Source organism: Embiotoca jacksoni, unplaced genomic scaffold (assembly GCF_022577435.1).
Source record: "Embiotoca jacksoni isolate LCO1_2020_lvr unplaced genomic scaffold, fEmbJac1.0.p SCAF_12, whole genome shotgun sequence".
In the NCBI taxonomy this organism is placed as follows: Eukaryota; Metazoa; Chordata; class Actinopteri; family Embiotocidae; genus Embiotoca; species Embiotoca jacksoni.
In genome coordinates this window covers 3,645,627-3,670,485 of record NW_027185252.1, presented here as the reverse complement: position 1 = coordinate 3,670,485, position 24,859 = coordinate 3,645,627, and the positions used below count along the sequence as shown (strand labels likewise).

General features: G+C 40.4%; 2 protein-coding genes and 1 long non-coding RNA gene across 8 annotated transcripts in view; 1 reads left to right on the top strand and 2 right to left on the bottom strand.

The window, feature by feature from the left end:
• kcnq5a (potassium voltage-gated channel, KQT-like subfamily, member 5a) overlaps nt 1–16,583 on the bottom strand; it is a 92,152-nt gene extending 75,569 nt beyond the window's left edge. For 5 of the 6 annotated variants that reach the window (XM_069144264.1, XM_069144259.1, XM_069144261.1 and 2 more), the window contains exon 1: nt 15,390–16,582. In XM_069144264.1, coding sequence (XP_069000365.1) covers nt 15,390–15,730 — 341 coding nt within the window. In that variant the 5' untranslated portion in view covers nt 15,731–16,582. Of the gene's footprint in view, nt 1–15,389 lie in introns of all 6 variants that reach the window. The other variant, XM_069144260.1, reaches the window with a different exon arrangement.
• Nucleotides 16,584–17,894: 1,311 nt separating this feature from the next.
• cnrip1b (cannabinoid receptor interacting protein 1b) lies at nt 17,895–23,153 on the top strand. Its single transcript, XM_069144256.1, has 3 exons — nt 17,895–18,263; nt 19,523–19,667; nt 21,227–23,153. The coding sequence occupies exons 1-3, from the start codon at nt 17,908–17,910 to the stop codon at nt 21,389–21,391; spliced, it is 666 nt and encodes a 221-aa protein (XP_069000357.1). The 5' UTR covers nt 17,895–17,907; the 3' UTR covers nt 21,392–23,153.
• Nucleotides 18,459–24,859, bottom strand: part of LOC138195149 (uncharacterized) — a 7,778-nt gene continuing 1,377 nt past the window's right edge. The window contains exons 2-4 of the long non-coding RNA XR_011177990.1: nt 23,623–23,687; nt 19,893–20,024; nt 18,459–18,897 (exon numbers count right to left, since the gene is read on the bottom strand). This is a non-coding gene — a long non-coding RNA (uncharacterized lncRNA). The remainder of the gene's footprint in view (nt 18,898–19,892; nt 20,025–23,622; nt 23,688–24,859) is intronic.

Genomic DNA, 24,859 nt, shown 5'->3' with positions numbered 1-24,859 from the left:
ACTCATCTTATCGCATCCCCTATCACATGCTTTTTATGCAAACACAAATAAAACACACACACACACACACACAAACCACCCACCCAGGGCTTTCCATGCAATGTAAAGAGAGTCATTCGATTCTTGTCCAAGCACTGGTTGCTAGGGGCAACATGCACTTCAGGAGGAAATGTATTTTTCGTGAAGTCATGTGGTGGAGTCGGTATAGTTGGACATCCTCAGGCAGGTCTCAGGCATTAAAATATACTTTTATTTGAGTGCCTGTACTTATTTTACCTGAATTTTTGCTTTATTTTATTTTTTTGCTTCATCAATCATTTTATGTTTTATTATGATTTACAATTTAACACCGCTGGAATTTATATAATCTTTTCATCACAATATCTACAGATTTTGATTTTAATTTGCTGTGTGAAGCCCTTTGTAACTTGAAAAGTTCTCTACAAATGATGATCATTATCATCTTTGTCAATTGTTTTTCTCCTACATACATTCACAAGCAAATTCCGAAGCATGTGGTTCTGAACTAAGCTTACAAATAGTTCAATGTTTGCTGAGGAAATCATATACAGGAGTGAAATTGAATCAGTCATGTGACTAATCTACTTGGCAAACACACACACACACACACACTTTCACGTTTATTACATCATCCTTGTAGATAGAAATGGACAGGAAGGAAGAACAGGAGAAATAACTGAAAAACTATATTTGATAGATTGCTGTGACCTCAATCAACCTCTACTGGTACCCAGCAGGAACTGCAACAGCAGAGGATCTGATTTCCTGAAGTCCCCTTACGTCCCCTGTACATGTTTGGGGTAGTTTGTTTGTTGTTGTTTTTTTGGTAAAAATAAATTGACTTGTGAGTGTGAGTGTAAATATAGTCCTCTCCAATACAAAAAAAAAGAACAGCTTTAATCATAAACTGCAATTTAGGGGCAAGTAAACAACACCTTATGTAAAGTACTTAGAACTGCCTCCAAATATATGAAAGGAGTTTTATAAGTAAACACCCTTCCAATACTACTGAAGTGCTCCAGCACTTTCCTGCATTTAAAATCTGAGGAAATGATTGGATGGATGTATGCGAGGTAACACGGGGCCGCTCAAGGACACAGAGATTGAATTTTGTACGACATACTTGACGGATATTGCTTCCTCTTTTTGCTTCTTTGCTTGATAAAATTTTTCCGACTTCACACGTGACGCGTTTCTGCTCATCCACTCAACATGGTCCACGCTGGACTTTTGTTTAGCACCTGTTGAAAGAAGCTAATCACTGAATAACTCCACACATGAAACCTGCCACTGCCCCGATCACCCGCTTTCACAGCTGCTGTAGCTGTTGTCATTCCTCCACACAGGGCCTCCAAGTCCAATATGTGGGTTGTAAGGACTTTTCCGACCACATTGAAAGGGGAAAAAAAAAGTCGCATTAAACGGTAGGCGAGAAGCCACAGAAATGTGCTCGAGGCAGTAATCATGTAAACATGTGCATAATGACACACATATTCGGACAGTCACTTCAAGATTGCATTCCTAGTGCTGCACTTGCACTTGAAAAGTGACAGAAATAGTTGCGTGAAGACTGAAAAATCAAGACCAAGCATACTTCCTGCACGTGACAGTGTGTACCGGGCTAATCATAGCGTGAAGTGGGTGTGACTGTCATTTTCGGAGACTTGTGTCAGAGACCAGGCGGATGTAGCCGCAACTAATACGACATCATATAAGGTGTCGGGGGAGGGGGGTGGGGGGTGGGTTTCTTAAACTGTTTCATCATCTGACAAGCACCTCTGAAGAGGCATAGCTTATGTTCCCCGAGGTATAAATCATTACCGTCACTTCCCAAATCCCCGCGGAGCTGCCCTTTGTGAGTCCATGTGGGGAGCAACGAGGGGAGAGTCTCAAAGCTAAATATCAGCGCTGCACACGTTCCGCATTCCTTACTTAATCGTCAATTCCATTAGTTGGCGAGTGGAATAGATTTTCTGTCGAAGCTAAGCAGTGGGGGGGGGGGGGGGGGGGGGGGGGGGGGGATAACGTAAAATTGTACATATGGACCGTAAACTGGTCCAGGCTTGCAAAGCACATCAACATAAATGTATATCAAACACAAATAAACCATTCAAAGAGAGAGCCAGAAACATTATTGCAGGATAATTGAGCTCTGACACTATTTAAATAGCTTTTGTTGTCATTTGGTGTTGTTGTTGTTTTTTTTTTTACAGTAAAATCAAGTGTATTTCTCTTTGAAACAAAGCAAAAGTAAACACTTGTTATGGAGTCATTTTGACCTGTACTACAACCCCCTCTTAGTGCCATTCAGTGTCCCTTTAAAGATGCTCTATCTCTCAACAAGTGTCTTATACACCCATCAGTCAACAAGTCAGTGTCACATTTTGTCTCGCCTAAACCCGAAAAGTAAGCTGCATTAGGTTTATGCACAAAAAAAACACATGATTAGGGAAAAGATAACGCTTTAGCTTAAAATAAGTAGTTCTACACAAGTGACGTTATGCACATCACGGGTGTTACATAATGGTCGCTGCACAAGTTATGTAAAAGTCTTGTGTTTTATCTAGCCATCCCTGGACTCTTCCCTACACTGTAAATCACTCTTTGCACTTTGTCACATGACCGTATTTGACCCTCATCTTACATGTGCGTACTTTTCACGCCTGGCCAAAGCAAAACGTGACACTGACACGGTGTCCCTTAGTAGACTGACGGTCGTATTGTCGGCTTTGGTGCGGTACGGGGCTAAAGGATGCAGTAGTGCATCACTCTCTTAAGCTTATTTAAGAACCAACAGTCAAACAAACAAAATAAGAGACACTTTGAACTCATAGCAGGACACCAACGAGACTCCCCAGATGAGTAAACAAATGGAAACATGATGGACGGTGCTCATGCTCCTCAGAGGAATGCTGTTCAAGAATGAAATTTTTTGGCTTTTGATGGCTTTTACAAAACAAAAACAAAAAAACAAAAAAATAAATAAATGTAGCCAGCCTCAGTGAGTCACACATATGTCCAAGATTCTTCCCCCAGAGCACTTCAAAGGGCAGACATGGACTGACGCCTCCACAACAAAAGAACCATCTTTAAAGGGCAATAAAGGCGCATTGATTCACAACAGATTCCGCGACACAGCGAGTGGAAAGAGAATCATTTTAATCTATTAAATCAAAATGAAGTCAAAATGCTGCGGGAACACGATCAGTTGACTCTTGAGTATTAGCTGCTTTAAAAACATCGCCTCTCTGTCAATGAATTCAACGCAACACCATGATAAACAAGTAGTAAAAGGCAGGTAGATGTATGATATGACTTATGTGGACAGCGGACAGTCAGAGGAAGAGCTCAGTGTTTGTCTTTTTCGGAGAATTTGCAATGAGTTCACAATAGAAGCAAAGCCAACTCTCGTGCCTGCTCACATTAACTCAAGTGTCTTTGAGGAAAGCCAGAGATGAAATAAAAAGGAGCATAACACAACCCAGTATCACGGCAAAGCGTAAAATAGACACGCCTGTCCACTACAGCAAAATGTGAGATAGCCACGCTTTGGCCTCTCTAGGCGTGACAGTTTCACGTTTTGTAAGCGTGAAACTTGCGCGCACGTACAAGTAACATAATAAAGGATCATCAGGTTTTGCTGTAGTGGACCGGCGTGTCTATCTTACGTTTTGCCGTGAAACCAGGTTGTCTAACACATACTGAATTTGGTTCTACTCATTTTACTTTATTATGTTGCATGCCTATTTTCTTCTCAACCTTGTTTCCCATCTCTTCTTCTCTGCTCTCTCTAGCAGGTGGAATATTTACAACATGCTGGTTACTTTACAATCCACTCAAAACAGGCCAGAAACACAGTAAATTGGTCTCATTTGCATAAAAGCTCTGGATTGTATATATATTTAGATGGCGGAGGCCATGTCAGGGACGGTTATACTTTGTAGATTCCTGAGATTGAATGTCATAAATATTAAAATGGCTTGTTTTTCCCAGCTGTGAAATGTCATTCTATTTCTGTCAAAATGCCAGTGCATTCTCCATCATGGGATTTGACTAAAACGTCAATGTAGAGACTTTTTTTTTGAAAGCCTGTTGTGATAAACAATGTCTGCATGGATGATCGGTATATCCTTTGGTAGGATGCAAACATTAAATTGTATTTATTCACACAAATGTTTACCTAAACAAATACTGGACTCAGTCAGTGTGCTGAAAGGGGCAGCATCGCATTTCTGTGTATGCCTGCATTTTTCTGCTTTGTCCTCTGTTAGTCCATGTTCTTTTTTGAGTTAAAGCTAAAATATATATTTTTTTAAAAACAACTCAGAATGTGAGTAACTAAAATGTAGGGCAGCAACTTGTTTTCATTATTAATTAATCGGTCCATTATGGGTTCAATTAGTCATCCATTTAGTCACGAAAATGTCAAAGCAATTTAAAAAACGCTCATTCAAAGTTCTCAGAGCAAATAGTAACACATTGAAGTTGTTTGTTTATAATACAATTATGTAAAACACAGAAAAGTATTAAGTTATGCAATTTGAGGACCTGGAAAACATTTTCTGTTGATTAAAAGTGTTTCCGTGTGTCTTTACAATACTTTTGAGCGTGTGTGGGAAAATGTGTTAAAGGTCCCATGTTTTTCACTTCATCTGTTTTTCTATTTGTGGTCTCGACATTCTTAAGAAGGTATTTTTGTGGTTTTAATTACCAAATGCCATTTTAAAATGTACATATATGACCTTTATTTAACCAGGTAAAATCAATTGAGAACCAATTCTCATTTACAATGATGACCTGTCAGCACAGTCCACTTCAGGTACATCTCCCTGAAGCTTTGCTCAGGAGCTCTACCAAGAACAGTGTGTTTTGTGACTGTGTCTTTAAGGCACATTTATATCAATGACCCTCTCTTCTGATTGGTTGACTCTCAGCTGAGTGACGCATGCCCAGGTCAACCACACTTTTTTTTCCAATCTTGTAGCTTTCTAACTCCAAATAACTGCTCAGTTGTCTTTCACCGTGGTGAGATCAAGCGTGTAAAAGGGGTGTGAGTTTGTGACATCACAAACCTATGGGAGTACAAACGGCACAGTTGCTGAATATGGACTGCATGCATTTCTCTGTGGACTGAGCATTTTCACACTTTCACAGTAGCTATTCAGCCCCTAATGACATCCCCCCAATCTTTCCACAAAAGAAAACATGTCAAATGAAGTAAACACCCATTCCTACAATATTCTCTCAGTCTCAGAAACATGTCCTGTGAGCGTAAGCTGGTGCTGCTCCGCCTGAATCAGTGTTTCTCCAGGGAAAAATGTGTATGACTACCCAAGATAAATTATTCACAATATTTGTTGGGCTGAGCTGGCTTGTATGTTTTTGCTGCAATATACTATATGTGTGTGTTTGTGTTTGTTTATTAAGAACGCACAGAGCACACGGAGCTGCCTGACAAACATACACAAACCCTGCTGAAATATTTACACTCAATCCCAGGTGGTTAAGGTGAACCACAACATGCAGCTCATAATTCTATCTGTATCTGAGGATTTCTCAGAGGAGAGGAGGAAAGACTGACTCTGATGGATGCATTAAAGCTCAGTGACGTAAGAGAACAGCACGATGTTAGCTGACGTGTGGAGAGGGAATTATTGTATGTTTATTCTTCTGTAGGTGTTATACATTACATTAAAGAAACAGCTTTGGGAAATACTCTATTCTTGCTGAGATCGATACCATTCTGTGTGTCTGTGGACATGGAGCTGGAGGTGATGGAGACAAAACCAGGAGACAATTAACAGGGGTTACACAGCCAGCCTAGCAAACTCCAAAAGTTCAGTCATCCTCATACCGTCCCCTCCACCCCTCACACATTAACAAACGGCCTTACTTTTGGGGTTTTAAAGAGAACGTGTCAAAAATGTTACCAAAAGAAACAGATTTGTTTTGAGGCCAAGAGTTTATTGCGGTTCAGAATTTGTCATTTTCTGATATTTTACTGTTGCTCCTCCAGGTACTGAAACATGGCATGTATTGTGTACAATTATTTATTATACAGTACTCAACTATGTTTAAATGCTTTAACTACGTGGAAGAAAATCGAAAAATAAAATACATTTATTTGTGTGCTATATGTGCGAACGTGCTTTACGCATTGAGCACTTTTACTATATTGAGTATATTTTGCTGTTAATAATACAGATGGATTTTGAGTGAGGCTACAAAACCATTTGTGTGTACTGTACGAGTAAAACAAGTGAAGGTGTGTGTGTGTGTGTGTGTGTGTGTGTGTGTGTGTGTGTGTGTTAATATTAATGGGTATGTAACTGGTGTGCTTTTGAGACATGTTCTTGTTCAGACCGTCCGAGGTGTGTGTAGCAAGGCAGGGAGGCCGGTGTTACGCGCACCCAGCCGCAGTGCACTCCGTGTGGGCAGCTGGACCGGCGAGCCCGGCCTGTCTCCATCGATCAGCGCTGCAGTTTGCTCAGCAAAGTGGCACCTCCACTGATGTACGAGAGGGCTGCCGGATGACTAACAAGCAGACACACACTGATGTGGACGGACACACACACACACACACACACACACACACACACACACACACACACACACACACACACACACACACACACACACACACAGCAATGACACATCGTGTAACCCTACATACTTGTACAGTCAAACACTGGCAGGAAAACCTGTGCAATACTGCCTGAGTGTGTGTTTTACCAGAACAGAAAACACATTAATTCACTTGCAGTCTCATAAGCCTAAATATCCAATACCCTCTCTATGAATCTCTTTCTCTCTAAACCCCTTCAACACACACACACACACACACACACACACACACACACACACACACACACAAACAAACACACCCGTTCAACCTACACACTTCCTGTGTGACCTGCTCGAATGTCACAGTATATTTGTCACTGAAGTGCGTTCCGATCTCGCACCGTCTCACCACTGAGCTCTGACCGATGTGGACGACTTGTTCCCTGATGAAACCAACATCAAAGTCCGATCGTTCGTCAAATCTCTCTCCACTCTGACGCAGGCTAATTAGCTCACTTTTTTTTGCACATTCTGCAAGTGTGCTTAACGCAGGAAGACTGAGGAGAATGTGTGGTGGGTGTCGAGAGAAGTGAGATGCCGAGGGTTAAAACTGCACACAAATGCAGTGTGTTAAACTTCAGCAGGAGAAAAGGGATTTTACGATGATCCGTATGAGAGGAGTGATACTTCATGTATTAATCATCAGTTTGAATGATAAATTATTCTCTCCCCCTCCCAAATTTTTCTTGCAGCTCACTGCTTCAATTATCACCAGTTAACTGGCAGGAAATCTGGGGATGTAGGAATAGCACTATTGAGTGGTACAAAAAAAATCAGAAGATATACCATTAGTTATGCTGTTGGGAAATTGTTCTTTAAAAGGCTGATGTTTGGCAGCTGACTCTGAAATGACAGCTATTCAAAGTCCTTGAATGCAGCTTTAAAAGACTTTCAGAACAGTCCTAACACTGACACAAAAAGGTTTCTAAAAGTTGATTTTTATACTGTCAAAAATGTACTACGTTGCCTGAAAAGTACATAGATTGACATCATATATACATACATATATATACTTTTGAAAACAGTTTTCTTTATGTGCAGAAAGAGACACAGGACTTGTAGAATGTATTAAAATATGTTAAATCACTACAATGGTTGTATAATCGAGCTCTCAGTCCAAGACTGAGCCGGGAGTTTACCTCAGACAACATGATCGTAAATGGACTCAAAATAAACAGCTGCCAGTTTATTAGGTTTTACCTATCAAAAGTAACACAGTATAGCAGTCCTGCAATAAATCCTACCTTCATAAAGATTATAATGTTTAGTTTGTGTGGAACTGTTTTAATTCAACTGTTTGGTCGATGTAGTTTGTTGTATACACAGAGGTGAGTCTGTTATCTCGCCTGTGCTCAAACACAAAAATTGACAACTAGAGAATTGCAATAACACTTTCCGAAATGTTCATGTCTACTTGCTTCTGGCATTTTTTTTCCCCTTTTTGTGAGATATATATATATATATATATATATATATATATATAACAGCACTGTAACAGCATATAGACATCACTGAATCTGTACAGCTGCGATCACAGGGCTGAATGACACAACAGTAATTTAACATTTCCAAGCTAAATATTACAGGTGGACGAGAGAGACAAGCAGAGGAGAAAAGGTGTGCTGTTTATAATAAACAGGAGGCTAGACAAAAAAAGAGTAAGAACCAGGGATTCAAAGACGCAGATTTGATGGTACTGTAATTCCTAACAGTGGGTGTCACTGATCACTCCAGTATTATGGTTACAGGAGCTGAAATGTGGGGTAACTGTTCTGGTAAAAAAAAAAAAAAAATCTTTCCTACAGCTGCTTTCAGGTCTAACTCCTAAATATGTACTTTGACTTCATTTTTGAGGAAGAAAAATGTTCAATATGAAAATATTCTGTTGTTCTGGTGATCATGAATAAGATATTTCTTTTTTTCTATTTAACGTCTAGTGTCAGTCACCTACTTCTGAACTTCTACAAGTGCTTTTTTTTTTTTCCATTTCAAACTCAGGATTTACAACCAGATGTTGCCCTTTCCTCATCAACACATCAACCTCTCCAACAAGGAAAACCTTAAATCTCTGCGTTGTCATCTTCACCTCTACTCTCTACTTGTTTTCATCTTCTCTGGCTTCCTCTTCCTTGATGCCTCTGTTGAACCCTGGATCTCGGAGTGCCAACTGGTGACATGGACTCACAAATCCACACTATGTCTGTGGTGTGTTACATTGTCCAGTGTGGCCATAAAAAAAACACAAACACACACACACACACACACACACACACACGCACACGCACACTATCTTTAATAGGGTACCAACTGTGTACCTATTCATGCTAACACCGGAACACATCATGACAGTATTTATACACCATGCACACAGACACTCACACTCCCAAACCTCTTTCTAGTCATCCTATTTAATGGGTCCTTAGCATTATGCAGGATTTTCCACTGGGTGCTCGCCAACAACTTCCTCCCAACCTGGAAGTAACTCTGAACCTAAACACAGAGACTCTTTTATGTGCTCAGGTGTCTCAAATGTCGCCATGTTCTCTGGAAACAAAGTGCAGGCTCTTCAGGATGCCTTTGATGTTGAGTGCATTTTTTTGTATCTCTCCAATCAATGCACCTGCAGTTTAGTGAGTGATGGAATAGCCTCTGGGAACAACAGCCTTTTCTCTTTCAGATTTAATAAACTCACTGTGACTGGTTTGAATGTACAGTGCTACAATACCTAGAGGAAAATGAACACTATTGGAGCAGCCTTTAACCAAGTCAGCATGGACCACCAAATGTGCAGAAACCCATCAAAAACTCTACCACTGCTGCAACTACTTTAGAAGACAATAATAAAATGTAATGTTTTCATGTAGCGCCCAATCACAACAAGTTATTTCAGGGCACTCAACATAGTAAAGTCCTAACAAGACAACTTTACGGCATTATACAAAGGAACCAGAAAAATTCAGCAATTACCACGAGCGGCTGGGAGGAGACAACTCCTCTTTAACAGGAAGAACAACCTCCAACAGAGGGAAGGAAAAACTCCCTTTTAACAGGAAAAAACCGTTTGTGAACGTTTAAGTCAAATACTTGACTTCAGTCTTTCCATCATTGTGAACGCTACATGACATTTAAAGTGCCATTCACAATTGAAGCTGACAGTTAATGCAGAACAGACGCTGCACAAATTGGAGCGGTTAAAGGATAAAAATGGACCAAGGTTGATCATCAGAACAAGGTGTGTATCAGCCTCGTGGCGAGCCATCAGGCCGGGTTGACGCAGTACCTGACAACAGGCCAGAACGGCCCTGGGATCAATGATTGATGCACTCAAACCATGTGAGACTCGATCAATCTTACACACAAACACAGACAGAGAAACAGACAGAGAAACAGACAGACAGACACGGATGAATTTCTGCAACTCATTCTCAGACACGAAAAACAAACATCTGGATACAAAACCTGTGCAGATCGCAGTGTGTGAGAGGAGTACAGACTTTCATGACACAGAAACATTAAACACATCAATGCGTAGACAAATCTGCATACATCATCTTCACACGCCGAACAAACAGCTTAAAAATGGGATGAAATGATACTCTCATACACATGGAAGCACATGCGCAGAAAGGGATCATCCTCCCGAGTATAGCCCATAATGCAGACTGTGGCTGGAACCCATTTCAGCAAATGTGATTAGCCCAACACATGCCATGTCATTAAGAGATTGAATCCTAATGCCAGCAGTGTTTCAGTGTTGGAGCATTATTTGGCAAGAAGCGAGCCCAGATGCTTATCAGTGTCTCCATTCATCCTGCAGCCCATCAGCAGATATCAGCAGCCCACCAGGGATTCCTATGGAGCATAGTCTGAATCTAAAGATTTCAAATACCAACACCCACAAAGACACACACACACCCTCAAACTGTTTTCTGACACATTCGTGTGTACACACACACACACACACACACACACACACACACACACACACACACACACACAGAGCAGCATCTGTTTCAACAGAATTGCTTACGAATGAAACGATCAAAAGGGGAAATTTTCTTTTGTAAATTATACGCTTTGTGTCGTTTGTGTGTTTGTTCATCACTTACCATGAGTGAATGTGTCTGTGAGTAACACATCTGTGAGGCCATGTGATTGTGTTGCCATTTATCTACATGCAGTTACAGTGTGTGCATTCGTGAGAGTCCATCTGTGGTTGAGGTGTGGAGATGTGCATCTGTATGCAATCACAATTATATATACATTCGTTTGTGTATGGGTGTGTGGGTGTGTTTTTTCAGGTGTGCCTATACAGCATCTGTGCTTTTAGCATGCAAGCTGTTGAATTTACATTTGTGCGTGTGCTTTTTTGCTTTTGTTTTGTGTCCTTTTGTTTGTATTTTCAGATATGCCTTTTTTTCTATGTGTGTGTATGTCTATGTGTGTGTAACCACTCCTTGCAGCCTATAGCATTAACAAGCACTGAAGGGATTCAGCTTAAGGTGCTGTAAGTTTGTTTTCTGTTCAAATAAGTGTTTAATAGCTCCGTTCCCACAGCCATCACTGATGGAGTGTTCAGTCAGCAACATGGGTCTCCCAGTTCCTCCGCTCTGCAGTTAACAGAGAATACATTTTCTGCTATCTAATTCCCACTTGATCCAATCACTGGAAATGATGATCCTCTCTGTGCATTCATGGGTAGTGTAGTGACCAGGCAGAACAACGGAAGCTACTGACTCCAGCACTTCTACGACTTACGAAAGACGGCAGGCGAATTAAGACAGCTGAAGAAAAGAAAAGCCGCCAGGGAAAAAAAAAAAAGAGACAAGTCATGAAGACCTGTTGATGTCAGCGTAGCCTTTAATCGGTGGGGGAAAAAAATAAAGGTTTGGGAGGGCTTGAACAGCGACGTTTAGTCATGTTACCCCGTAGTAGCTACTGTATATGGATATTTGTTGGCGTTTTTTTACCCTGGTTGTTAACATTCGTTTATAACTGCCTGAACACGCATCATCTGTGGAGGACTTCTAAACGGTTTGCCGTGTTACGTCTTAGCTCGGTACCTAATATTAACTACAGTAGGCTATATGCAATTATATGCGAGCGCTGTGCGTTCATGTGATGACGTCATGGTGAGGTCAGGAGGAAGGAGGGATGAGCTGACTGCAGGCAGTTCTCCAACATGCTATTATCGCTTGCTAGTCCTTTAAGTGTCCTCTGACTCACTGAAACACAACATTACACAGCACCTTGACTGTGGAGACTCAAAACGATCTATATAAAGTTATAGCAATAAGAGACGTGACTCATATCCAATCAAATCCAGTCTTCAAAGTTTTACTTCAGCTTTGCATTAAAATTGTTTAATTAATTCGGCAGTATGTATTGAAATCAGCGACATGAGCTCGCAAAAGGTTTCTTGGAGCGACAGCAAATGGCAACTAGTTAATGATCACAGGCTTACTTCACAAATGAGAAGAGATCTACAGGCTTACTGGCACCAGAAATGACTGCAGCAATTAAAGAATCAGATATTCAGACAGGCGCTGCTGCATAAGAATGAAAGGTAATTCTCCAACAAGACATCATTTACATATTAATTCTGAATTAAATGACCCCCTTAAAGCAATGGATCTCTAGTACTGCTGTTCCCACTGTTCATCACCAAGCTGTCCGATTTATTTTTTACCTCTTTCACCAGTTATTTTAACCAGTTTAGACAGTTAAAACCATATGGGTCTCAAAAACATCCTTGATTGTACGCTGTACGTGTCCAATGCAAAATCAAAGACAGACAAAGTTCATAAATAACTGCCGAAGAGTCAAAAAAGCCAAAGACACTTATATTTTTCATATGAACATTTTTGGTGGTTGTAAAAATAAGAATTTTGTGGCCATAAAATGCTAATATAAAATGTGTGTCCACCATTACAACAATCCACTTTGACAAACTGAAATAACCTTCACCAAATGGTATGTTGTCTATTTTTGTTTTTATGTTTGATATCTATTTTTACAGACCTTTTTGATTATGGCATAATGACATTTGAGATGTCAAGGCAATAGTGCGCGTGCGCACACACACACACACACACACACACACACACACACACACACACACACACAAGCCATACGCAGGAAGACACATAAAAGTGTCCAAGACATCCAAGTGAAAGAACAATTGGTCAATCACTGGAAAGTATGCAAGCATAAGTGCAACTTTTCTGTGATCAGAAAGGTAATTTGCACTCATGTAATAGTACCTCCATTACCTCCAAATCACCAGGTCAGAGTCTACATCAAGACGACTGCACTAATACAAAGTGCTCTAATCAAGGTTCCATACATTTAGCGTGACTCTTCAAAATCATTTTAAAAAAATATATATTTCCAAGTGTTTCCATCTCTTTTTAGACCTGATTTATTTCAGGCAAGTCTTTCTTCCTATATTAGGTTTCCTTCCTTAGTAAAATGTCCACTCTTCCAACACATTCGTGCTTTCTTTCATGCTTTCTTTCATGCTGCCCACAGAGTGAGATTCATTTTCCAAATCCTCCAAAATCTCTCATTAGCTCACTTAAATTGTTGGAGACATTAATGTAATTTCATATGCACAACTGATTCAAACTACTAAGTGTGGGAGCCTGTGGCGAGCAGATGTAACAACTTAACCCCTGCGACCTCAGCTGTCCTGCCTGAGCAAATAAAATGTCAGCATCCGGCTTTGCAGCCCCGCCTCTGACAGCTCCACTTCCTTCTCACAGCGCCCCTCTTCCAGAAGGACTCGGATGGAGCGGGAAGAGATGTGGCTTTTCAATCTAACCATGTTGCCACTGGTGGGTTTGCCGGTGTATGCGTGTGACAGAGATGCAAATGTGGTATACAATATATCTAGTAAAGTGTGTATTCTGTTGGAATAACCACAATGTAGGACCTGCTATTCAATGTAACACAAGCAGCCTGTGTGCTCATCCGACACAGTCTCACAACAAAGCGTGAAATAGACACGCCGGTCCACGACAGGAAAAACGAGAAATCGCCATGGTTTAGGCTGGCGAGGCGTGAAAGTTACAGCTCTTTGAAAGCATGAAACTTGCACGCACATAAATGTCATGTGACCGAGGTCCCGCAACAGAGGCAACAACAAACATGCAGTAGGTTACATTTTCGTCCTCCTCAGGAAAAATCGTAGCTTTCACACTTATATAGCGCAAAGTGTTGCTATTTCACGTTTTGATGTAGTGGACGAGCGTGTCTATTTCACGCTTTGCCGTCTTTTTGCCGAAAAAAACAAAGAAACCAAACGCTGTAACTGGTAGATTTTTCTACTGAAATATCCTCAGTCATACAAAATACGGTGTGTTTTGCAGAGATTTCACATGAGAATCGACTGCTACGATGGCAGACGGAGAAAAGAGCGCCCGCTCCAGAACCACTAACTTAATCGACTCCCAGCACCGTCCACACTGTTTAACTGACAGGTGATCTCTTGTGATGTGTAGCGCACAGCAAAAAACGCAAAGCCGAAACTAATCCTTCAGATTACTAGTACTTTACCAGTCATCCAGCAGCTGTCTCTAAAGACCTGACCACAATCATTGTATGTGGACACAGTTTACTGTGTCTTTTACAAGCATCCTTGTATCACAAACAGCACCAACAAATCCTATTCGTTTAGCACGATCTTGACAGACACATACCAGGAAATCTGAGCCTGAATGTTAGCAATAATCTGCAAATTGGATAATCGAAATTGCATGAAAAAAACAGGGAGCATGGAAAATTCAAATTTAGAAATGTTGGTCTCGAAGAAGTCACTTCACACATGAAAATTAAAGCTGTGGTCAACGGAAGGCTGGTTTGAATTCAAGAACTAAAACAAGTCAGCTTTAAAATTGTCCCCCCAGGAGTTTTCCCACAGCCACTCTCTGTCAAAACCAGTGCTGAAAGATTCAAGATCATGCAAACAGTCACACTTTTCAGATGACAATTTACTGACCTTCTGTAATAGCCCCAAATCTGTTGTAGCTCCAGTGTAACCAGCTCTATCGTTCCGATAGAGAGGAAAGCAATAATATAATACTGTGACTTCTTTTCTAAATACTCTGTAAGTTTTGCAATTGCAATTATCAGATGGATGTGCATTGTAAGTTTCAACATACCTTTACCTTCACGCATAGCTGTCATTAAACTCTGTTTGACGTTGTGTTTCACGTGTTTTCTGCACACTGTGACTGCAGCAACAGGTGATCACATCGGAAAGAAACCTCGGACTAACTTACAGCAGTAATGTAGTGGTATATAAATCAAAATGTAGTGACATCAGTAAAAGTCACAGCAACCGCATATTAACATCTGACATGATCAAATTCCAGAAAGAGACACAGAAACCAAGAAGAAAGTGTGTTTCTGTGCATGTTTGTGTGTATATGTGGGTTCATGTCTGGTGGATTTGGGGAGATGATGTTAGGCTATGTGACAAGATAACCCATATCTGGGTTTGATACCCTGATATGTGTGGGCACCGTGACCCCAGCTGGTCAATATCATCAGGTAAAATATCCACAAAAGTAGTTATGTGTTCATTTTATTTCTGTATAAACCAAATATTTATATTTTTGCTAGTTGCTGTTTTTAACTTCAGCTTGTAAAGTTGAAAAACTGTTACTAAAGTAGACCAAAAAAAAGGACTTGAAGTGACTTTAACTGTCTGAATCTCTGTTAAAGAAGTCTTAAGTACTCACACAAAAGCGTGGTAGACGAAAGCCCACTCCCTCGGTCTCTCCAACACGTTATAGAGGTAATTCTGGAGCCGCCGGTAGCGCGCGTTCCTGCGGCCGCTTTGCGCGCTGTAGGTCAGCGGCTTCCCAAGCAGGCTGAGCCGGGCGCCCCGCTTCCTCTCAGCTGCCACCGCACCTGCCGTGGCGGGAGACAGGAGACCGTCCCCGACCCGCACCGCGTTATTCATCGTCCTCCGTCCAGACTCCACATCTTTCAGCGGGTAGTCCTGCACCCTTCGTCCCGTTGACGTCTTCAGCCAGAGACCGGTGCCGCCGCTCTCGTCGCCCGTGTGGTTTCGCGGCATGGCATCACCAGCGCAAGCTTGGAGTGCGCTGGGAGACCAGCAGACATTCACATGTAGTCAAGTGCTCCTGCGCCAGAGGGTGTTTGGCTATTTTGACTTTCACTGTACACCAAATAAAACAAAGCAGTGAGAGAAGAGTGAAAGAACTAGTCTCCTCTCATCTTGTCATTCTGGGGTCCTCTGAGCAGTTTCACAGTCCGGCTCCGGTTTGGACACTTTGGCCATCTGCGCAAGGCTGGAGAAGAGCTGGGTTATGAAGGAGTGGATCCATGGAGACATTTGGCTGGGGGAGGGCTCTCCAACCCTCCCACACTCTCTTTCTGCCCCAACTCCCTTTTACTCGCCGTCTTGTTTCTTTCTGTCAAACTGTGTGGAGCCTGCCGGGGTGCTCCTCCAGTCCACGGGTCTCTTACGCACTGGACAGAGAAAGGTGTCGCACCACCAGCCCCACTGGATAAGGAGGTGATCTCGACATGGTCAAACACAGTTTTGGCTTTATCTCAATTTGACTGATAAACGATAACTGGGGAAGAAACGTCAAAAGGACACCAAGGTACCACTGACGCAGGTTTTACGCAGGCGAGGAAATTGTCCACTGCCCCTAGAGTGATCGATAAATAAATCAAATGGCTAAATAAATGAGGTCCGCACGCTGCCTTCATCTGCTACAATTCTGCTTTCAAACACTTCAAATAAAAAAGTCTCTTTTTATGTGTAAAGTCATAACCTGCTTTACGAGGATGCTGGGAGTGAAGTTGTTAGTAGCTAATTGAAAAATAGGCTGTACTTAACACTGCAGCCTACCAATAAAAGCCTCCATTTCAGCAACGTGTCACATCTGCCAAACAAAAACTTCATCACTACATTAGTTGGAGACTGAACGGCACTTTGAGATTAGTTCATATATTAGGAGGTTCATAGTTCAAAGTAAACTACAGTGACTTCAGCAGATGTAAGAACGGTGCTTGTGGTCCACTCGTTCTCAAACTATTTCTAGCCGGAACCGAACACGCTTTCTGATTTTGTTGACAACAGCTGCGTCACTTACTTCCATAGTGACCGACCACGTGACCCCATGGAGACACTCGGTTGTTGTTGTTGTTGTTGTTGTTTTCCCTTTTTTTAATTTTTAAACTGTGCCTTTCTGTGTTCAAGTTATGAATTTATAAGATTTGTAAATGTTAAAATAAAAATAAAATGTAATACAGTAAATTAAATCAATTTTTAAAAAAAAAAGTCTTTCTTCTTTCTTTCTTTGCAAGATAAATCAACAGCAGAGACCACGCAGATGAAAAACAGTTTAACCGACTGCCTCCGTGATGATTTTCAGCCTCCAGCACATGAATTAACCTGTTAGGTTATTTAGACTTCTGGGCTATTTCAAATTCTTCTGATACTTCTTCTGCCCTAATTTGTTATTCTCAAATTTTTTATTTGATTGCATCTAAGCAATTCCAGGTGCAGATTTGTATTTATTGTTATTGTTATCAGTGGTGATTAGTAGTCGAAATGGTAACCCTCACAATTCAACAGCTTTTCCACTACAAATTGATTGTCTTATTATATATTTATTTAAAGAGTCTTTCACTGTTGTGATCCAAGCCTGGCCTCTGGTGGCCAGTCCTTGAAATTGCAGAGGTTGCTCACATCACAGTATATATATGCCCTTATGAGGCACTGAAAAGTCCTCAAAATTGGTTTGCAATATCTAGATTTTATCTTGTATGTGACTCTTGTAGCTCAGTTTGGTGAATCCTGAAGATAATGTTTTGTATTTATTCTTTAAACGAAATATAGGCTTCAGTAATTAGTTTATTTACGTTTTCTTTATTTTTTTATCCTGTTGTCAATTTCTTGTAGATTATTGGATCTTTGTTTGCTTTTCTGTTCTTCTTCCCTTCATGCTGAAAAGGCTATTAGCTATATATATGCCTTATCCTTAATTGGTCCTTCAAGGACCAGTAACGGTAATCCGCAGTCTCAATTGGCAGAATTTCAGCACCAAGGACAGAGAAACATATTTAACAATGGACAATTACTTAATTAAGAGATTGAAAGGGGAGTAAAAGGGATAGAGCTTCAGAGAGGGTGGGAGGGGAGAGTTGGTGAAAGACTGTGGTGTGAGGGAGTGAGAGATTTTCAGAGAGAGAGAGAGAGCATTGGCTGGGATTAGGCCAATGCTGGAGGTTGGACGGGATTACAGAGCAGCGCAATTTCCTGTGCTGCGCGTTCTTCTCCGGGCTTCTCCGTACGACATTCCCCCCTGTGCCCGAACTGATCGATACCAGAGAAATAAACTCCCACTCCCCGCAATCCCTGCTGATCCTGGAGATACACCAGAGCTATATGGAAACATGGCCGACATTCCGCAGATCGTCAAAATTGGGATTTCCCTGAAGATGCTTCCCAACAACTCGGCGGTGTACTTCAAATCCGACGGCGCCCGGTTCGGGCAGACCCGAACCATCAAGCTGCTGACCGGGTCCAAGTACAAAATCGAGGTGATCGTTAAACCAGGAGCAGTCGAAGCCACGTAGGTAGTCCATGGATTATCGGGATTTGGTCAATACCCAAACAAACTGTTATGTATTGATCATGTGAGGCAAATATCACGCCGAGGTCAGATTTCTACTTCTCTCTGAGAAAATTGATGAATGAATAAATAAAATAGATCACTCGTGCCGTCACCGACATATTTTCAGTCAATGAGGGGAACGTTACTGGAAAATATATTTTTTATTTTTGTACAGGGAGGTTTATTGGCAGCCATCCAAACAGCCTACTGTAGATTTGTTGTCTGATTGTGTCATCCCTGTACACAACCTTTTTTTGTATTGTCCCATATGTTCTTGTTTTTTTTTACGCGCGACTAGTGGGATTATTGTGATGCTTCTTCTCTGTATTTATTTAGTTGTTCTATTAGTGTTTTTGAAAAGATTATGTGAAATACAATATAACTGGGATCATTCCTGCGTCGTCCTCAGTTTCTGCACTTTGGTTTACCTCTTAATAACACAGATAGTAATTATCTTGCTTGACGGTAATTATAGGACCAAAGATGAAGCTGCTTCCCTCTCGTGTGACCAACTGATTTGAGCAGATTTGCTGCTTAAGAGAAGGTGAAGTGAAGGCTTCATTCGGGTGCAGTAGGAAATGGAAGACTTCTGCTGTAAAGACAACAAAACACATCTTAAAAGTAGCTCATATATATTTTGTTATAATAGTGTCAAATCAGAGATGTTGTACATTTATTTTGTGTGTTATTTTGTGGAGCTGCCAAGAACACTATTTCCAAATTTAACACTCGAAAGTAGGATTTTACGTGGAGCACATGAAGGCAGCATAAACCCCAAATGGCTGCACGTCAAATCCAGCACAGATTAGGACTCCAGCGTCTGGGCTTTGTGTCACCGCCCTCTTGTGATTTGCCTACAATTCACGATTATGTAATGAATGCTGTTGTACTTCCATGTCCAAATAAGGATTAGTGTCGAGCATAAAATCCATCAGGCTGTGAAACATGCCGGAGCGAGTTCCTCCAGTGTAAAACTAGGTCACACATGCCACGATGCACAGGAGGTGTTGCACTGGATTTGGGACCTGCTCATCAAACCCCATGTGCTTTTAGTATCTCTCTCTCTCTCTCTCTCTCTCTCTCTCTCTCTCTCTCTCTCTCTCTCTCTCTCTCTCTATCCTATCTATCTATCTATCTATCTATCTATCTATCTATCTATCTATCTATCTATTACTGTTTAGTAATGATTGTTTGTTTTGTTGTGTTCCTGGCTGCAGGTCGATGAGTGTGGGTGGGGTGAGCTTTCCCCTGGAGCAGCAGTCTAAAGACCCGCAGTCTGTGGTCTACACCGGCCTGTATGAGACGGAGGGGGTGTCACACACCAAGAGTGGAGAGAGGCAACCAGTTCAAATCAACATCCAGGTATGGGTGTACTGACGCAGGAGTGATCCAAAATTCAAAAGTCATTTTAGGGCCAGGAAGAGTTCGGGATATGTGTCAAAGCCTATCTGTGTCTAATTGGTTGAGAAAGCCTGAGGAAGACCTTGCTTATTGATATCGGGAGAAATTAAGTGTGTGGATTATCTGTCTTTAATGTTGATTTTGACCCGCACTTAGTCTCAGTTTGGAGAGTTCGGAGCCACTTACCATGTATGTTGCTTACATACACCTGTAAGATTTGTGGAACTTGGCCGTTGGGATGTGCAACTGCTGTGGAAGCATCTGATCTTGAAGGCCTCTTCTTGTACCTCATTTGTGTTTCTCCTTGGACAGCAGCATCTGCAAAATGAACACAATAATATAAATCTAAATGTCCCAAAGTCTATGACATGACCAAAAACCAAAAATGAACTGATTCTATTCTGAGTCAAACAGCTCGGTTGTGGTCGCACAACTGAAGCTCATCCCAGAAATACTGCATTTATTCCTGTTTCATTAATGATGATGAAAAACCCCAGTGACCAGCTTAGGAAAATTATCTTTCAAAAATGAAAGTATTTACATCTTCAGGAGGAACAAATGTGATACAGACAGGGTGAGAAAGTCAGACATTTTTGAGAGAAATTGTAGGTTTTGGTATTGATTTGTTGACAATAACAAAAGTTATTATTATAAAGTGTGATTCTTAAATTACTATTTGATTTTGTCTGTCTCCAAAAGACAGACAAAGGACTGTGTCTCTGCACATGTCCTTATAATCCATATGTTAAAGGCTGAGTTGTGGTCCTACCAGATGTGTTTATGTTGCTATGGTTACGGTTCTGCCAACGTTTCCACGGTTACAGATTTTCTACAGTGTATCCTAACAGCTGCACGTTTCCAAGGTTATTGTTCAGAGTGGGTGGGTAATTGATTTTTCAAGCTTGTAATTAATTGTATTTACAGGGATTCAACTAACAATTATCTCCAACATTTATTAATGTAACAATTGTTTTCTCAACTGTCTGCCCTGCTTGTCAGCAAACTTTCAAAAATGTCTGTCACATTTTCCCAGCGCCCATTTTTATGGGTGATGTAGAATAATAAGAAGGGTAATTGACAGTGAACTAATCACTGTATAAAAGGTAGCTCTAGCAACATGTATCAAGACCATCATGTTACACTCCTCCACGAAAGTACTGCACGGGTGCAAGGTGTCACTGAAGGGTTTGATGAGTATGAAAATGATGCTATGGCCTTCACAGTCACCAGATTTGTCATTTCTGTCCGCATATGTTTGTGTGAGTATCTGTGTGTATGTAACCCATCTGTCCAGTTCACACCCCGGTGCCTCTGGGAAAATATGTGTGTGTGTGTGTGTGTGTGTGTGTGTGTGTGTGTGTGTGTGTGTGTGCATGTGTCCATCTGTCCTGTCAGCATGCCTCCTCTTCATTTCACCTTCACAGGATTTTACACATGATATAGTGTGACTCTACGTGCTTCATCATCAGCTCATCACAGCAGGCCACTAGAAAACACTGAAATCTCTTTGTGTGCTTCAGTTTACAGAGGCGGGGATGTTTGAAACGGTGTGGCAGGTGAAGTACTACAACTACAACAAGAGGGACCACTGCCAGTGGGGGAACAGCTTCAACAGCATCGAGTACGAATGCAAACCCAACGACACGCGCACACTCATGTGGGTCAACAAGGAGATGTTCATCTGATCGGCCTGAAACAGCCTGAGAGATTTTGTATGTGTGTGCGTTGTCATGACAAAAGGAAGCCGTCTCTGTGGCTTTAAGTCTTTCCATCATCTGCCAACATCAGAAAATCTGCAGCTGTGTGAGAAGAAAAGGCACCGTTTCCCTCTTTTATGCAGCAAGAGAATGCATCCATTCTCCTGCCAATTCACTTCCTATGGCAGAACATATCAAATGCAGCAACGCTCTCGGTCCTCTCACGGTCTTTGTGTTTTATAGTGATAATACAAATGTGTGAAAATCAACATATGTTCTATTTTAATGATGTATTGAAAGACTAAATAATGGTTTGAGATTAATATTCTTTTTTCACGTGCAGTTTGGTTGTGGCATCTGGAAGCCCTCAAGTGTGTAACACTTGAGTGTATGTGCAGTACTGTATGTGTGTGTGAGTGTGCCGGTGTGTTTAGTTACAATATGTGTGTGTGTGTGTGTGTGTTTTTTTAAATGGTGCTTGTAACAGATGTGTTTATCTGTGTTTGTGTACTTTGTAGCTACGAGTTTCATTGCAAAATCCATCCTTTCCAGAAATTCACATCATGTCTTGTTAATATTTATCAGAAACTTTATTACCTGGCAGAATTAAGCACTTGCCATCTCGACTGAGTTCAGTGTCTTTGCATTAGTGATATTTTGATTTCATTGGTTCCAAGCAAAGCTTTACCCATGAGCACTACCGTGGAAACTTTCCATGAAATCTGCTTTTATAGTGTGAAAAATGTGAGGTATTTTTTTACAAAGAATGCAACAGAGCAGGACAGCATGGCTAAGAAAAATATCAGATAAAAGGAATTCAAATGGACATTTTTTTTGTATATGGATGAAAAGAAAAAAAAAATCAGTTTACTTTGCTGCTACTTTTAGCTGTGAGAAAGTGTCTCTCTGGGAAGAAACCAGTTGTAAACCAAATCCATTTGAAGTTTTAGCCGACTAAAGCGGTTGTAGTATATGCTTTCACACAATCGCTACTTCATAACAAAAAATGATTAATATATTCTGTAATTTTGACCTTAATTGAGTTTAATTAACCAAATTGTGCACTGCACCCATGTGCCTTGACAGGATCTGTCTCTGGCTTTTAAAAATGTGCAGGTCAGCTACTCTGCGAGCCTCTTTTAAACTCTGAAAGTACCTCAAATTCAGTTGTCTTGCTTAAGCTAGCTTGTGATACCGCTTGAAACTCAATTATTTAAAAAAAATTGGTCACGATTTTGAAATGAAACCCTCTGTTTAGCTGTGTGGATGTTTTGTGGTACGATGTTGTGTACAGTTAATGCTGTTTGGAATTAGGAATATTGGATTTGGGTGAATTTGTGTCATGTTTGTTCTCTCTACCTCTTCCAAAGGACTTAGTCATGGATATGTTTGATTAAAATGAGAAATGATGTTAATATTTGGAATATTAGGAGCTTAAACTCTTAATGGCACTTCTTAAAACCAATGTTTCTATTTCTTGTGGAAAATCCTAATGTTTTAAAACACAATAGTATTTTTGTAATGTGAACCATGTGAAATTTGTACATATTACTGAGTGTATTTAGGTAGGAATAACAATGAAATATTTTCATTTAAATTCTGAATTTACCTATGCAAGAAACCAGGGCAGCAAAAGGACAATCAAATGGAGCAATGTAGTGGTGAAATGTACATTACATATTGTTCTGACCTTATTTTGTGAAAGTGGTGTTTGTTTATAATGTTGTTAAAATTAAAATGAAAAACATTTTCGTGTGGCAAATGCCTTCAATTAATGTCTGTATTCTTATCCTGCTGCAAACTATTAGGTACATTAGGGTTTATTTTTTTTAGAAACGCAAATATTGACAGCTCAAGCAACTTCTTCTGTAAATCGCTGCTACAATATACATAGTCAGTTTCAGTTCAAACCCCCTATGTATGGGAGAATTCTAGCAATCATCATTTTTATTGATGACTTTTCAAAGTCAAGAGAGGAAAACTGATCGACGTCAATGCGAAACACTTTAGAAATATGTGATGTGGCAGGAAGAGGAATGTCCACCAGAAGCATGATCGTGATGTCGATCAGTCACAACAGTTATAACTAGACATCCACTACTCAGACACAACACTTAACGTACAAGTTTATGAACAGGACTTCATGCCACTTTTAACAAAAAATAGCATTTGAATAGAAAGTTATAAGAAAAAAACGGACCAATATGATGCCCACCAACCTGATGTTTGATGATAAAATATGGTGAAGATCCTGCTGGAGGTTCATACTGCAGAATGTAATGTTCTGGAGAAAAACAAAATTAAAGAGGAGTGAAGGAATCTGTCACAAACATATCAACCAGCCTGCAAAGACATTAAAATGTTGTCTGTTTCTGTAAGAATGTGATTGTTTTACCCTCCTGGCCCGCTGGAATCCTGCAGGATTTGGGAATTGGGGAGCTGCAATTTGCAAGATGCCATTTTCCAAACTTCATTTGGGGCTATTTTTTTTTATTTTTTTTTTTATTTTTTTTTTTAGTGGCTATCCAGAAATGCCTTAAAGATGAGCACAATACTTTTACAATTAGTACTCCAGCTGGCAGGAAATATTCTGGCAGACTCTGAAAGGGAAAATGTCTTCTGCATGCAGGTTTAGGCTTCACATTTTACGTCACGTCTATGGACAGCTCAGTTTACCATTTTTGGCAGACAATCAGCCAAAATTGAAAGTTTACATATCCTGGTTGAAAAAGTAAAAAAACAATAGAACATAAGACAGAAGATGCTCAGCCATTCAAGTGAAGAGCGGACTTGAGATCAGCATGTAATTGGGACCTCCCTCATAATGAAATATTGAAATGCTGTTGTAGGGAATCTTATGTCTGAAAACCTTTTTCACTTGACATCCCATTTAGCTTGATTTCCCAGCCTGTTAAACTCCAAACATTTTCTTCAGGACATTGTTTGAGTTATATTTTCAGTCTAACTTTAATGTAGGAGATAAGCAGTGGTGGAAATTAAGTACTAAGTATTAAGTACTGTTTATGAGTACAGTTTGAAGGTACTTTGTACTTGAGTGTTTCCATTTGATGCCACTTTATTCTTCCACGCCATAACACTTCAGAGGGATATACTATACTTTTTAAACCACTACATTTATTCAATGTGCTTTAGTTACTTTTAAGATGAAGATTCAAAATAATAGAAAATATAACAAGCTTTTACATATATAATACAACAGACTGTTAAAGTGGTTTCCAACTTCTCTGGCTTCTGACGTCTTACAAAAAGCAGTGTTGTCGTCGGGGACACATTTATATGTTATTAACAGCTCCAACAAAAAAAAATATTTTTCCCTCAAACCTTCTATTGTGGTTTTATTTAAAAAAAAAAAACAAAAAAAAACAAAAAAAAAAAACTTTCAAATTATCCAATATCTCACCAAGTATCAGAGATGAGAGAAAGTCTAAATACTGA